Source organism: Cucurbita maxima, unplaced genomic scaffold, assembly GCF_002738345.1.
Source record: "Cucurbita maxima cultivar Rimu unplaced genomic scaffold, Cmax_1.0 Cma_Scf00001, whole genome shotgun sequence".
NCBI classification, from domain to species: domain Eukaryota; kingdom Viridiplantae; phylum Streptophyta; class Magnoliopsida; order Cucurbitales; family Cucurbitaceae; genus Cucurbita; species Cucurbita maxima.
Window position 1 is genome coordinate 4,660,428 of NW_019272017.1, and position 15,649 is coordinate 4,676,076.

Genomic DNA, 15,649 nt, shown 5'->3' on the forward strand with positions numbered 1-15,649 from the left:
TTTTGTTTTATAAGTCAAATGCTCTACCATTTAGAATTGATTTGGTTTATCTATTTTGTGTTTTGTCCATGATTTAATGATTTTTAGTGTTAGGTATTAGAGATCTTTTGATTACATAAGTTCAAGACCTAGTTTACACGGGAACTTTAGTAAGAGCTCTCTCTTTTGATTTCATATTGATAAGTTACTTCGGTCTCCCTCTAATATTACTTCGGTCTCCGTTAAGCATATTATGGCGTGTTTCTATACTTGGTCGAGAAATCTTCTTTCTTATCTTAGTAGGTTTATAATATAAGTGTCAACTCCTTATGTTTAAAATGAGTTAAAAGAACAGAATATCGAAAGAGTTTAAGAACCTAAACTATTTTCTCGACCATCCAAAAAAGTGAATCTGAATCCTGAATTGTATCAACATTGTGTATCATCTTGGCGGGTTTGCATAATAAGATTATGCACAATGAATTTTCATTTACAAGAATCAAACTAAAAATATCACGAGCACATGAAATTTGTTTATGAAACCTATACACATCTACACAAGTATTTCCTTCGTAGGAAATTTAGTTCAAAAAATAAAGCATAAAAACGAATAAAAGAATACAATAATGATTCAGATATAGCACAAAGAAAAGAAGACTATACCGCCATCTTTGATTCTTTTCCTTCCAATTATCTACACAGACTAACTGACTGACTGTATTTGTTACTCCCAAAATGCCTTTCTCGAGCTCCATTGACCACTTTCTGCCCTATCCATCCTACCACAACCATTCGCTGCAAACTCATCAGAGTATCCATATCTGTTCCAGACTCCAAATCCTCTCTGCTGCTGTCTACTAGATATCTGGTGGCTGACACTAGGACCCTTTGGACTCCTTCCAAAATCGGCCCGACCCATAGGCGGCGACGGTGAAAGAGGCATGGGAGCTCTTTCGGGGGCATTACATCTGCTCAACTCTTGTGGATGTCTAGAAGGCTGGTAGCTATGGTTTTGTTGATAGTGGTAATGACGTTGCTGAATGTGGTGTTTACTAACTGGAATGACAATGGGGGGAGGTTGAAGGTTGTTGAAGCTGCAAAGACTAGGAGAGCTATGGACTTTGTGCATAGGAGGGCGGCTAGGCTTGATGCTATTCCAAGAGAATGGTTCTTGGGCCATAGATTCAGCAGTTTGGGCATCTGGAGAAGATGATTTTGGCGATGAACATGCAGATGAAAGGCTGAATGTAGGCCGGCTAGCATTAGAAGGGGAGACTTTTGAGCTTGCAGTAGAGCTGCACAGGACAATGCCATTAATGGCTTCCAGATAACGTTGCTCAATTGCTTGAGGATCTGCAAAGAACGGTCGAGTCTCAACAACAATTGGGTTTGAAGGAAATAAGAAACACCGAAGTTTAGGAGTTCCTTCACTCTCAAGCCGATCGTATTCATCAAGCATATGCTTTAAATCTTCATCAGACCTCACAGAGACCAACACATCAAGATCCTCAGGAAACAACTGATACTTCAGCACCATATCTCCATCAAATAAAGCCGTCACTTTCTTCATTAGATCTAAGCAAGATAGAGTAGAATAAGATGAAATCCGAAACTAAATATCTTGAAATGTTCACTAATTTTCGTTACCATTGAAGAATAATTCATGGAACTTTCAAGAGAGATCACTGAACCTAAATCTGTACAATGTGTTTCACAAATTTGTCAAAGATCCTTTCCCAGAAAACAAGAAAAAAATAAAACTATTCGATGTGGTTAGCCCTAACAATCTTAACATTTGATATTCGAAATCCAATTTCTTAGTCGTCCCATACATTTGAACCTTACACAGAAAGCACTTCAAATCACTCCAGAAGAAACAAAATCATATAAATTTCACTTGATAAAAAGCAATCCAACAAGATTTTCCCGCTGATCATAATTCGTCAGATTAAAAACACGGCAAGAAAACTTAAGAGAATCGCAATCTCAAAAACAAGGGCAGAAAAATCAAACGATAGAAACCTGAAAATTTGATATCACGCTGCATAGCGATGACGCGCGTCTCGCCGCCAACATACTTGAGATGGCCATCGGTGGGCCTAGGGAGGATCTTGCCGCCATAACTGCAAAGAAACTTCAACTTGCTCTTAGGCGACAATGTGGGAGTCTCGTCTCCTCCTCCTCCATTGCCACCGCCTTCGCACGCCATTTTTCTTATCGGCCTCGACCAAGTCACTGGATTGAGTCGCCTCAAAATCAACCAAAAAAATAACGGATAATTGCTTGAAGTCGATGTAATCTGTAATGAGTAGAAAGGCAAATGAAATTAAGAAGTATTAGGGGAGTCAATGGAAAACTCAGAGACGGAATGGATTGGATTATTCACAAACTGCAAAAGGGGAAAATGGAGAATGAAGATGAGGCGAGAATTGGAGAGATTTGAGGAAACAAACTCAATCCAAAAATGGATAAATGATAATGAAAATCCATCTGAAAATGTCAAATAGAGATTCAAACGTTTGAAAGATACTCTCTCTCTCTCTCAAATCCGTTTTTTGTATTTTTGTTGAGAATTTGTTAATTTTTCACGTCCGCCAACCATTTTTTTCAAAAAAACCCTCGCCTCTCCTTTTCCGGAAGTTTTCCATTGAAATTACAAATTTGGCCTCATTCAAGTTTTATCCATTTATCTTTATTGAGATGTCCATAAATGACTTTCTTTTTCTTTTTTGTAAAAATACAAATCATAATTAAATTTTATTAAACATGAAATTAAAATTTACATCTTAAGGGGTTAATTTATTTTTAAAATTTTCTAAGTTTATCCACCAAACTCTTAAAAATCATAAATTATTAAATTTAAGCTCCCAATTTATTACTGGATTTTTCTTTCTTTTTTTTTTTTAAATGAGATCCTCCATTTTTTTTTAAAAAAAAGTCAATTATTTAAAGTTAATATAAATTGAACTATGAACCCTCCTAACATTTATAAAAAAATACTTATAAATCATTTTTAAATTTTTTATTTTTTTCAACTTTTTAAACACGTTGAAAGTTATGTATTTTTAAAATACTTTTAAAAAAATTTGATATGAATTTAGAAGAAAAAAAGTTTAAAATACTTTTAATTTTTTTTTTATAAATATAAGAGTATTAATACACATTATACTTTTGTGAGGGTAAAGTTTTTATTAATTTAGCCGCAAGAAACTAAAATATAAATAATTCATATATTTGACAAATAGTAATTCTTCAATAATAAAATAATTTTCTAGAGAGAGAATATGAAAAGTTGGATTTGTAGAGAGAGAAAATTTTGTCAAAAAGCAGAGATGGCAGTGATTCGCAGACCGACTGACTACGCGCATCAAACTCTACAAATCAAGAAAAAAAAAATACAGAACAATAGGAACATGTATGATCAAACTACCGCCATTACTCTCCTTGAACCGACGAACCACAACCAACTCCAAGCCCGAAGACAATCAATCAACGTACACAAATTCTCATTTCTCATCACAAAAAGAACAAAATATCAAACGATACTTTACGGATTCGTTAATTATAAAATGCTCATCAATTTCAAAGCTACAGTCCAAAAAGTCGCTTACAAGCTCTAACGATCTTCCCAGCCGTGTTCGTCTTCTTCTTCCTTACAGATCCTCCCGCATTTCGGCCTTCCTTCGATTCTTCGCCTTCGATTTCATCGTCGTCGATCGGCGATGCAAGCGTCCCGAACTGATCGTGAATCCTACTGTACCGCTCCGCCACAGACGAAGATCGTCGCATCGACAGAGCTCTCTTCACTGCCGAGTGGAATCCGGAGGCCGATGCAGAAACAGAGCAGTTCCGTCTCAGTGTAGAGGCAGTAGCGGTTGCAGCGCTGCGGTATTCGTCTTCTTCCTCCTCTGGCAAGCAACCATGCGGCGGCTCCCGCGACCGATTCGTCCTGTTTTGATCGAAATCGCGAGAGTTCGGATTGGAGACGGCAGCGGTGAATCTAAGAGAGTGAGGGAGCGATGAAAGATCGGAGTAATCTACAGATCTTGATTTCAATTTGCAGGCGGCTTCGATCTTGGAGTAGGTATCGGCCATTTTTGTCGTCTCTTGAGTTTGGGGATTGGGGGAGGACTACGGCAGAAAATGGTGAGAACTGGTTGGAGGTTTATAAAGATTGATGGCGGTAATTGAATCGAAGGATGCGACAAAATATTATCAGAGAGATTCAAATGAACTGTTCCTGTAAATTTTTCGTTGAATTTAGATATCATACCATTACTAATAAAAAAAATGGTTTACTTAACACCGCAAAAGTAATTAATTACAAAATAATGCTTTTTAACCAAAATGATGTCAACTCTTAGATCAATATACTTTCATTTCATGATATTATTCTTGGTTTTCTTTGCATGTTCGACTCCGAGCACTCCTGTCATTCACAAAAAATAAGAAAAAAAACTCATTTTTTATTGCATCTGGTACGAGATGATAAAAGAGAGTTTTGTTTATCGATAAACAACAGATTGATAGAACTCCCAAATTACTTTGGCTTTTGGACATGTACGACAGTTGGACAAGGATAAACATAGACATAAATTCCGTCCCAATAAATACTGAGGGATTGATTAAAATGGAAGATATGGGAAATTTCAAATCTAAATATGAAAGGAATCCCAAAAAAATTTGAAAGTTTGGCATGATGGCAAAAGGACAAGTCGTTTAAATATGAAAATTTGGTTTTATTTGGAGATGAAAATGGGGTATGTGAAAGACATGTGACAGCATGTGTGGTTTCCAATTTCTCTGCTCCTAATATTGTGCCAAACTTTGTGCTCCAATTTTTTATTTTTTAATTATTCGTATAATATTATATTGTATGGTTGCATTAATGCATAAAATAAACCCATCAAACATTACAGACATGATATGATTCTTATATGTATATAACAAATAATAATGGTCTAAAGTAATTGAAAAATAAATTAATTAGTAAAAAAAAAAAGAGAAAAAAAGGTGAAATTGATTTATTGAAAAAGATAAATTGTTGAATTTTATCCCTTTGCGTACACGCGGAGAGACCGAGGAATACCAGGAAAATAATTTTGAAAAGGTGTAGAATAATTCAATATATATATATATATTTTATTGAGAAATAAGATAATGGAGCACTTACGTAATTAATACAAAAAAAGTGTAAAACACACGAAATGATAATAATTCAAGAAAAATAAAACCACGTAAATATAAAATAATAAGATTTTTGAAGTGAAAATTAAAACATTACATATTTATTCTAATTCTCAAATGTTTGAATCTCATAAAATATATATATATATATTTAACAAAAATAAAAGATGAGGGGTGAGTTTTTTAAGGCGTCACAGGCAGTTAAGTTAGCAATACCCAATTTGGAAAAAAAAAGAACCGGACAGTTTGACTGTGTACAAGCTTCTCTCACGTGTCCACTTTGGTCAAACCCTCCAAAGAAGAATTTAGTTTTATTTTTTCCATTTTTGTTTTTTTTCCTTCTGAAAAAAGAAAGAAAAGAACGCCATGTTTGTTTGATATTTCCTTGGCTGCTTCTAGGGCTTGCACTTTACTTCTCCCTCTCAATTTCCATCTTGCCCTTAGGGTTTTCTTTCGTCTCTCTAAACTCGCTCTGCAACTTCAATCTTCAATTCCGGATTTTTCAGTGTAAGCATTGGGACTTTGTCCGTTGTTTTTGTTGTTTTCTGTTTGACTCATTTGGTTTCTTCGACATTTCCATTGTATTTTGTTATTATATACTTCTGGATTTGAGCTCTTAATTTGCATTTTTGGGGTTCTCATTTAGCTTTAGAGTATGATTGCTGCTACCCCACTGGATTTTGGGTTCGGTGATGATTGCCTGAACTGTATAGATTGTGCTTGGGTCAGTTTTTTGTGCTAATATAACTTGGGATTTGATTGGCTTTTGATTGGCTGAAGTGTTTGTGGAGATTGGATTTAGCTTAGTTGTCTGAGCTGGATTTGTATTATGTTCGCCTCGTATGTTGGGTCTTAATTTAATTTTAACTTTTCTTCTTGTTTCCGCTTAGTATACTGTTTATATAGTTTGTATTTGCCGCTACTGTATAGTGTTCATCTGGTCGAGGTCAAGAGTGATGTGTATTTGAGTTATGGCGCTTAAAGTTCATCCTTCCAAGGCAGCTGAGGTAGCCATTGGGTCTATTGGTCGTGGATACGACATAACGACAGATCTAAGGCTCAAGTACTGTAAAGGGAATTTTCATGGTTCTCGGTTGATAGAAATTGATGAAGGTGTAGGTCATGAGATTGTTCTTCCTGGTGGGATTTCGATCTCAAATGTGCCCAAGTCGATTAAGTGTGACAAAGGGGAGCGAACCAGGTTCAGGTCTGATGTTCTCTCTTTCCAACAGGTATTTCTCTTAATTTTAATGCTTGGATTGCTATGGATCTGGTACCATAATTTCCTTCTGAAAAGATTTAGTATGATTATGCTGTAGAGTAGTGCATGACTAACCTATTTTTGGTAAAATCAGTTTGGCCTAAATCTCTGTTGAAATGGAGATAAATTTTTGGGTGAGAGCGGATGAATTTTGTATGACTCTTCATACGCTCAAAATTGCGTCCATTGAGAAGCCAGTGTCGTTAATTGGATTTAACTTAATGGTTTGCTTTATGTTAGAAAGTGCATGCTCCGATCTGATCACGACAATTAGAATTCTCTTGTAAAGACTAAAGGCTCCCAGCTATTTTATTTCTGCTTTAGGTGCTGTGAGAACCACCTCCCTTATCTGTTTGTTGAGAGGAAAAAAAATTATGAAAAAGAAAATACCAATTTTTCATGTTGTCTCAATGCAATGGTGCGAAACCATACTGTTCTATGGTTTTGTGCTTTCTCAATGTGTACTAACCATCTAGCATTCAAAATTTAAAATGCAGATGTCAGAGCAGTTCAATCAGGAGATGACTCTGACTGGTAAAATTCCTTCAGGTCACTTCAACACCATGTTTGAGTTTTCAGGATGTTGGCAGAAAGATGCAGCCAATACGAAGAACCTAGCTTTTGATGGGGTCTTCATTACCCTGTATACAGTTGCTTTGGAAAAATCACAGATGGTACTCCGCGATCACGTAAGAAAAGCTGTGCCATCATCTTGGGACCCTGCTGCACTTGCGAGGTGTGTTCTTTTTTACAAGATATGGAACCATATTTTTCTTGTGTGAAATTTCGTGTCATATTCCTTCTAGTTCACACTCCTATACTTTGTTTTAGTTCTACAAGATTAGCAGAGAACAATGGTGATGTCCTTAAGTTGAGTGTTCAATATAATAATTAACTGGACCACTTGATTTGAGAGGAACGAGAGAGTTGTTAATTGTGTAAAAATGAAAGAGACTTAAGTTGCTTTAATGTCTCTCTTTGGATGTGTTATAAAAGAAACAGGAGAAAAAAGAAAATGAATGCCTAGTTATTTGCTTATATTTTAGCCACAGTAAATTTCAATATCAACTTTGGCTATGAACATTGATGTTAAAAAGGTTGAATTGTGTTCTTCACCCTTTTCAAGAGAATTAATCACATTACCTACTTAATTTAGGTTTATTGAAACCTTTGGCACCCACATTATTGTTGGCTTTAAGATGGGAGGAAAGGATGTAATATATATGAAGCAGCAGCATTCATCTACTCTTGAACCTTCTGAAGTGCAGAAGAGATTGAAGGACATGGCAGATAAAAGGTTTACGGAGACCATGGGACAATACGGAATGGGTTCTGAATGGATTTACAACGATAACAAGGTTTATGATATTTGAAGCACAATATTTTTCTCATTCATATAGAAAGGTTTCACCTAAATCTAATCATATTTTGTTTCAGTTTGAAAGTAGGGAGCAGCATTTGCAGTTTTCCGATGCTAGCTCTGCAATTTCTGCACTGAAGGAGGTAATATTTATTGAGTTATTTTGTTGAGAGAGTTGTTGAATATCACTACCATGCTTGCTCTTATATCAATCATTATATTGTTGAAAGTGATGAGAAACTTTGGATTATTTTGACATATTTTCTAGTACATCAATTTGCTTGCCAGGACATTTTAACCATTTACAAGAGAAGAGGTGGAAGTGACAGGATTAACCTCCCTCATCATGAGTGGTTGCAGACAGTTCAGTTGGAGCCGGACGTGATCTCAGTGTCCTTTATCCCAATTACTTCTTTATTGAATGGAGTTCCAGGAAGTGGATTCTTAAGCCATGCAATAAATCTTTATTTGCGATGTGAGTAATGTACATCCTGCTAGCAAACTCTAAATGAAGAGCTGTGGATATGCTGCGGATCTCAAAATGTTCACATTCTCTTGAATTTTTCTTACATCCTTTTCATTATTGCAGACAAACCACCAATTGAAGAGCTTCATCAATTTTTGGAGTTTCAGCTCCCAAGGCAGTGGGCGCCAATATTCAGTGAGCTTCCACTTGGTCCTCAGCGGAAACAACGCAACTTGGCATCTCTCCAGTTTAGCCTTATGGGATCAAAGCTTTATGTGAATACTACTCCAGTATGGTTTCTTTTCTCCAACCTTTTGTTTTATGCCTATTGCATTAAATTATGAATGATCTGTAGGCTTATATCTTCTATAATTCATAACTTAGAAAAGTTTGACCTTGAAATGTTCACATAGTTAACCCAAGGGTTGGACATGATATCATGGCATCTCTAAACCAGCCAATTTGTATGAATATTCTCTGAACCAGACATGATATCATGAATAATCTGTAGGCTTATACCTTTTTCCACAAAGTTATATTTTTGTTTTCTAGATAGTTTCTTACGTGAATGCCTCCAGAAGAACTTTTGCTCTAGTTATCATCCAAAATTATTTAGTTCATAGTTGGATAAGATAAGTGAAATCATTCTACTGTCTTCTATCAAACTTCGTGGCACTGAGATAAACGAAATCTATCACCATTTTGTTTGAATTTTTGTAACGAACTTAGTGTTTTCTGGTGTAAGAATGCTTGTGGATCATGGGAATTAGTGGGAAATTCTGACTACAATGTGGTAGAAGACTCCTACTTCTATAGCAGTGGCCTCTCAAGCGTTTGGTATATCATAGTGCTGGTTCCTTGGACTTCGTAATACTGCCTTGATTTCAGAATTCTTCTCTTTGTCTGGGGAAGACTTCAGAAAAATAGAACAAATAGATTGAATTCTCGTAGTGGAATTGCAAATTTTTTTGAGATCTAATATTAACATGAAGAACCAATGTTGTTGGCCAAGTGTCTTTATAGGTATAGGAAACAGAAAATTGAAAGACCTATGATTCACTTATGTCTTCCATCACAGGTTGATGTGGGTAGGAGGCCAGTTACAGGTCTCCGGCTTTATTTGGAAGGTAAAAGAAGCAACTGTTTGTCCATCCACTTGCAGCACCTCTCCTCTTTACCCAAAAGTTTTCAACTTACGGAGGATCCAAATAATAACTCCGGTCAGGAGTCTTACGATCGCAGATATCTTGAAAAAGTTCAGTCCAAGTACTTTTCTCATGTTTGCACTGCTCCTGTCGAAGCGGACGAGGATCTTTCAATAGTTACTGGGGCACAGTTACAGGTTGTGAATCATGGGATGAGAAATGTTCTGTTTCTGCGACTCTTCTTCTGTTCAGTTTTGGGAGCTACAGTTGTAAAGCAGGCAGAGTGGGAAGGTTCACCTGGACTGGCCGCCAAGTCTGGACTTATATCAACACTTATCAGTCATCATTTCTCAGCAGTTCAGAAACCGCCTCCAAAACCAGCTGATGTGAATATAAACTCTGCTGTATATCCTGGGGGTCCACCAGTGCCTGTACAAGCCCCTAAGCTCCTGAAATTCGTCGATACCACTGAAATGAAGAGAGGGCCCCAAGAAACTCCTGGGTATTGGGTTGTCTCTGGGGCAAGACTCATGGTGGAGAAGGGGAAGATCTCCCTTCGGGTTAAGTTTTCTTTACTAACTGTCATGTTATCCGATGAAGAAGAAATCAACGACAATTAGCTCGTTTTGTTCGTTTGTTTGAAGACTACCAAGATCATCGAGAATCAGCACATTTTGAAACGAAGCATAACTAGACAGAACAATCCATGAATCCAGAACTCTACAAGGGGTGAAGCAATGTGGGAAGATAATGTTGGATGATTCTGCTGTGTAGTCAATTACAATTCAAAAGGGGAGTCATCTATGTTGGCAATGTAATTTACTTTTCGTGTACGTAATACGATTTTGAAGCAATGAAGATTTGTACATAACATTTTCAGGTCTTCTGTGGATAAGTAGAGATTTTAAATGTTCCTTGTGTTTGTAGCCATATATGAGAGCTTATACAGAAACACTTTCCTTTCAAAATGTTGAATTTTAAAGCACCTTCTCAGTGCAGTGAGGAAGTGAAGTGATATCTACTTGCACCTTGAAATCGTGTAAGAACTTGTGCCATTCTTTTATAATCAATTTACAGATCAGAAACTGAAAAAGAACATAAGCATTTGAGCAAATCTCCCAGTGGGTGAAGGAGCACAAGAATTATTATTCTGAGAAGAAGCAAAGCTGACAGTTTTCCTAAATGCAGCAGCTGCTTCCAATAGAGGCAAGAAATACCATCTTTGTTTCAAGGGCCTGAAAAATTATGGTCGTGAGATGGCCAATAAGTCCCCTCTCTTTGGCATGGCAGAGGGGCTGGCTGGGCAATGAAGGTGGGGATATGCTGACCTGGCATCAACACTGAGAAATCAGCTGCATATGATGTTGGCACCTGCCACAGAACAAAAACATATCATCTCCCATGTCCAATGCAGTGTCTTGTCCTTGAAAGAAAAGCATGTATTGTGTTATGATTGGTACTGGTTTGTGTTGATGTTCTGTGTCTTGTCACTGTTCTGATAAAAGATAATGTTCTTGAAGATGACAAGAAAAAATAGCAGAAACAAACCTAGTTAGGATATTATGAGTGTTTTTCAACGCACGTACGAAGAGTTCTATGAAGAGTTAATGAAATTTTAGAAGAGTTAATTATGATTGTTTTTCCAAATGCCCATTTTCATTAGAGAAACGTCTCAAGGTGACTTTATCTACTACGAGTGGAGGACTAGGAACATATATCTCATATTCTAAAAAGTGGTACACATAATTATACTAGCTTTAGAATTAAGAAAGAAGAGTATGCTTTAAGTTGTTTTCACCTACAGGTCTCTAAACAAATCTGTTCAAGGGGAAGGGGACTTGATATAGGATATGATGTAGTTTAAAACCTAAGCCACTGAAACACTTGTTTATGGGAAAGGGAAAGCAGTAACGAGTTAAATAATATCAAAGGTTGGTAATCTAAGCCCCACAAGCCAAGAAACACAAACTGTAAAGGTAAACAACCCGAGTCGAAACGTACCGTATTTGGACTAGCGAATTTCTCGACCGGACCTGATTGTGCAAAGTTGTTGGTCACTTCACCAGAGGACGAGAAAGAAGAAGTTGGTCTAAACAAATGCTCAAAGATGGCCATGATAAGGAACATGGATATCAAGATTGCAGTAGCAACAAAGCCAAAGGAAATGGCATTCATGGAGGATCCAAAGTTCTTCCAAGGAGCTTCTTGACCAATGCCTGTTTGAGATGATGGGCTCTGGTCTGGAGTTGTGTATATGTTCCATGACTTTGATCTTTCAGAACCAATCTCACTCATACCTTTAACTTTGAGATGGTGGCTTATCTCTTCCTCAACTAAAAGCTTGGAGCAAAAACGAAGCTGATAAAAATGGCTTCTACATAAGAATGTATAGCTGATGATCCATATCCCTGAAAAGAAACTGAGTCTCAGCATTCTTATTAGAATCCCATTTCCAAGGCAGAGGCACAAGAAGAGAATAATAAACAAAATTCTAGCACTTACAGAAGCCAAGAGAAAATGAAGAAGATGTCCAAGATCCTCCTCTGTGATGGCGGTCGATTATTTTGATGTCGCGATATCGAAAATGCAGCGAGCCATCTGGCTATAAACTAATCAGTTTCTTAAGAGCTTCTAAAGTATTGGTTTAGGCTATGAAGGATAGTTTGCATCCAAAACTTCCAATTCCATGGTTAACCTGTCATCAAAAAACAAGACATCTATTTTTCTCAAAGCAATATTTAATAAAGTAGCCAACCCAGCTCACACTTTCCACTTTAGAAAAATAAAATAAATGGCAAAAGGGTTAATGATAATTTGATTGCTACACCTTTTCCATATAAATGAGGATGCCTAGCTTAGTGAATACTATACTTTGTCTGAAGCAACGAACTTAAAGAAAGAAAAAGGTTGGCCCTCCTTGTCTGGGGAGCTAAAACAAGAATGGCTTATTGGTAATTTTAAAAAAGTTTCCACTTTTTAAAGGAACCAAATTTCATTTAGATGAAGAATTAAATCTATACCAGTCTCACAATGAATGAGGTAATTAAAGGTGCTTGTAATGGAAATGAGAGTTATACAGTAAGTAAGCTGAAGGGAGATATTATCTAACGATCATAAAATATGTGAGATCCTACATCGGTTGGGGTCAAACGAAACATTCTTTATAAGGGTGTAAAAACCTCTCCCTAATAGGCGCGTTTTAAAACCTCGAGGGAAAGCTCAGAAGGGAAAGGCCAAAGAGGACAATATCTACTAGCGGTGGGTGTTTTAAATAGCATCTCAAGTTTTTTACGGACTTTTTAGCTCAAACATGCATTTTCAAATCATCAAAACAGTAACCCAGTTGATATTCAATATGTTCCTCTAGATGTCATCATTGGGAGGGTAGGGATATCTCACAAAATCTCATATAAAAACACCATGAAAGCAGATGAAAGGAAAAGGAATACAAAAAGCAGTCATGATATTGATATTAATTTAAGCAAAACAAAAGGTAGCTCAAAGTGAAGGCATGTCTTATTTGTGTAGCTATTTTGTATCAAGAAGAAGAACAAATTATTCCTCTGGAGAAAGAATCTAAAGAAAAAAACGACATGATAAAGAGAAGCAGAAGAGAATAATGTTTTGCTCACCTTACAGCTATGCTGAACCAAGCACATCCATATGATTCAAGAGAAGAAAGAAAAGTGGTTGGTGGCAAAAAAGAGCAAAGGAAGGAAAGAATGTGATATATACCACAATTATTCCTCATACATCTCTCCTCTTCAAATAACCTGTTGAGAGGAACCCATAACTTTTATCAGAAACACTAAAGCCATTTGCTGTACCACCATGAATTTCTTCTTTTTATTGTTATTATTTTATTTTTTTACTTTACTTTTAACAATCGTGTGTTTTGGGTTCCACTCCTACTATGCATATGCCCACTTCCCACTAATCTTTAGAGAGGTTTTGCCTACCAAAGCTAGCTTTAGAAGACAACAAGGGCCGTAAGGTAAGAGTTTTAAGTTATCGAGTTTTTCGAGTCCTTAAAGATGTTGGAGGGTATCTCCAAACGTCTCATCCAAGGCGTGCTTTAAGGTTACTTTCAATAATTTTACCTTTAGATTCATTACTTAAGCTGTTAACAGATATTGTTCTCTTTGGGTTTTTCTTTTCGGGCTTCCTCTCAAGGTTTTTAAAACGTGTCTGCTAGGGAGAGGTTTCCACACCCTTATAAATAATGTTTCATTCTCCTCCCCGACCGACGTGGGATCTCACAATCCACCCCCCTTCGAGGCCCAGCATCCTCGTTGGTAACGAAACCCACCAATCACCCCCCTTTGATTCCCAACGTCCTTGTTGGCACACCGCCTCGTGTCCACACCCTTCAGGGTTTAGCCTCCTCGCTGGCACATCGACCAGTGTCTGACTCTGATACCATTTATAACAACCCAAACCCACCACTAACAGATATTGTCCTCTTTGGGCTTTCCCTTTCGGGCTTCCTCTCGAAGTTTTTAAAACACGTCTGCTAGAAAGAGATTTCCACACCCTTATAAAGAATGTTTCGTTTTCCATTCCAACCAATATGGGATCTAAGTCATTAAGTATTTAGTTAGGGCTTGCAGCTAGAATATTAGAGAATTGTTTCTATATAACTCTCTTAACCTAAGATGAACTCTGTCCCTCTCCTTCTTCATTTTGCCCTTTGTCCAAACATTACAACTCTTTACCTTGCACCATTGATGTTACAAGCAGTTTTATATTCATTTCTCTAATACAAAATTTGTGATATTAATCCATTAGAACCTACCTGATATAGAAGGAACCAGAATTATGAAGCAAAGGCTTCTCTCCTTACCAAAGGAATCAAAGTGTTGTTGAAAAAGAAAGCTTCAATCATTACAACACATTTGCAGCTCTTCTGCCTAAAATACATCGATTGAAGACATGTTTGTCAACAGAACAATCACCATGTTTGATAATAACAATGAAAAGCATATAAGTTTAGGACCACCACCATCAGTTTCAGCAAATGACCCCCCATTGTTAGAGAAGCCTCCGTCTATTAGTTCATCGAGATTCAAGCACATAAAGTGTCTAAAGATGCTACAAAAGTCACACAAATAGAACAAAAAATGCCCAAATTCTGAAATCTTTTATAGCTCTCATCTCCCAATCTTCAAAAGCTAAACCAAATCAAAACAATGGTTCATAGAAACGAAATTTGATGAAGTTTTAGATCATGTGGTTCATTAATCCCTCTCACTAAACAGACAATCCATTTCATTTCATGTAAAAGGGCGCAGCAGAAAAGAAAACCCAAGTTCCCATTTCCATGTAAGACATTTTTTAAAAGCAAATGGACCCATGAAAAGAAAGCACACTAAAAAAGAGGTTGAAAAATAGATTGAAGCATATATCTATCTACCCTTTTCTCTTTTCTTTCCAATCCAAGTCCCCACTCTCAAGCATCCTTTTACTTTCCCAACAATCAAGCAAAAGAATTCCTCGATGTTCGAAACCAAACCAAAAACATAAATGCAATTGTAATAAACAAATCAACAGAAAAAAACAGCTACTGGGCGGCAAAAGGTTGAAAGTTACATTACTAAAGTTGCGATTTCTTCGACCTCTTCATTACATTCTTGGCTTCAATTTCCTTTTCCCCCATCCTTTAGCAGCGGACCCTCCACTTCAATGGCACGTGCTTCTCTCTCTCGGCTAAATGATAGCTATGGCTGAAGAACAGGAAGGTTACAAAGGAATTCTGAGTGAAAATGATTGTGGGGTTTTCACTTTTTGATTATTGTTTCTTCCTTGAGCTACGCGTAGGCTCAAATAAAGAGAAAATAATTCAGGGAAGAAAGGAATGTGTTAGTTTTTTCTTCTGTACTTGCGGTGAAAGAAAGGGAAATAACGCATCAATTTTATCATTTCCTTTAAATTGCATTTTAGTCCCTCCCCTTTTCAAACTTTGCAATTTCAGTTAAAAATGTATACTTTTTTCTATTAGTTTGTTAAATTAAAAATAATTATTTTTTGAATGTTCCAAAACAAAAATAAATATTTTAAAATTTTAGGACTAAAACTAATATTTTGAAACATCAAGGACAAACATGAAATATTATCCTTTTTAAAATAAAAAAGCACTTAAGTTTATGATATTGCTTCAAGGGCAAGCTTTTCTTAGACTTTATTTAAATTTTTTTTAAAAAGGGAATTAAAACAATAAATATAATTCATAATTTATTAAATTGTATATATAT

At 36.5% G+C, this 15,649-nt stretch overlaps 3 protein-coding genes across 12 annotated transcripts; 1 reads left to right on the forward strand and 2 right to left on the reverse strand.

Moving 5' to 3' along the window:
• Positions 1 to 481: 481 nt before the first annotated feature.
• Positions 482 to 2,515, reverse strand: LOC111489703. The gene is made up of 2 exons (XM_023138040.1): positions 2,002 to 2,515; positions 482 to 1,554 (listed from the first exon to the last, which is right to left on the reverse strand). The coding sequence occupies exons 1-2, from the start codon at positions 2,186 to 2,188 to the stop codon at positions 704 to 706; spliced, it is 1,038 nt and encodes a 345-aa protein (XP_022993808.1). The 5' UTR covers positions 2,189 to 2,515; the 3' UTR covers positions 482 to 703.
• Positions 2,516 to 5,519: 3,004 nt separating this feature from the next.
• On the forward strand, positions 5,520 to 10,275 carry LOC111482322 (MACPF domain-containing protein At4g24290). Its single transcript, XM_023128055.1, has 8 exons — positions 5,520 to 5,673; positions 6,097 to 6,398; positions 6,925 to 7,163; positions 7,584 to 7,785; positions 7,865 to 7,930; positions 8,076 to 8,262; positions 8,377 to 8,543; positions 9,332 to 10,275. The coding sequence occupies exons 2-8, from the start codon at positions 6,138 to 6,140 to the stop codon at positions 10,016 to 10,018; spliced, it is 1,809 nt and encodes a 602-aa protein (XP_022983823.1). The 5' UTR covers positions 5,520 to 5,673; positions 6,097 to 6,137; the 3' UTR covers positions 10,019 to 10,275.
• Positions 10,276 to 10,342: 67 nt separating this feature from the next.
• LOC111482330 lies at positions 10,343 to 15,253 on the reverse strand. 10 transcript variants are annotated; one of them, XR_002718183.1, is made up of 8 exons: positions 14,988 to 15,244; positions 14,812 to 14,890; positions 14,401 to 14,569; positions 14,194 to 14,308; positions 13,031 to 13,171; positions 11,901 to 12,093; positions 11,400 to 11,806; positions 10,343 to 10,769 (listed from the first exon to the last, which is right to left on the reverse strand). XR_002718183.1 is itself a non-coding variant. In XM_023128068.1 (4 exons), the coding sequence occupies exons 3-4, from the start codon at positions 11,691 to 11,693 to the stop codon at positions 10,626 to 10,628; spliced, it is 438 nt and encodes a 145-aa protein (XP_022983836.1). In that variant the 5' UTR covers positions 11,694 to 11,806; positions 11,901 to 12,093; positions 13,031 to 13,171; the 3' UTR covers positions 10,343 to 10,625. The 10 variants fall into 10 exon arrangements, 3 of the variants coding, with proteins under 3 accessions (XP_022983836.1, XP_022983852.1, XP_022983844.1); XR_002718186.1 differs by having other exon boundaries at positions 14,401 to 14,489; positions 14,988 to 15,242; XR_002718188.1 differs by lacking the exon at positions 14,812 to 14,890 and having other exon boundaries at positions 11,400 to 11,817; positions 14,988 to 15,253.
• Positions 15,254 to 15,649: the final 396 nt, after the last annotated feature.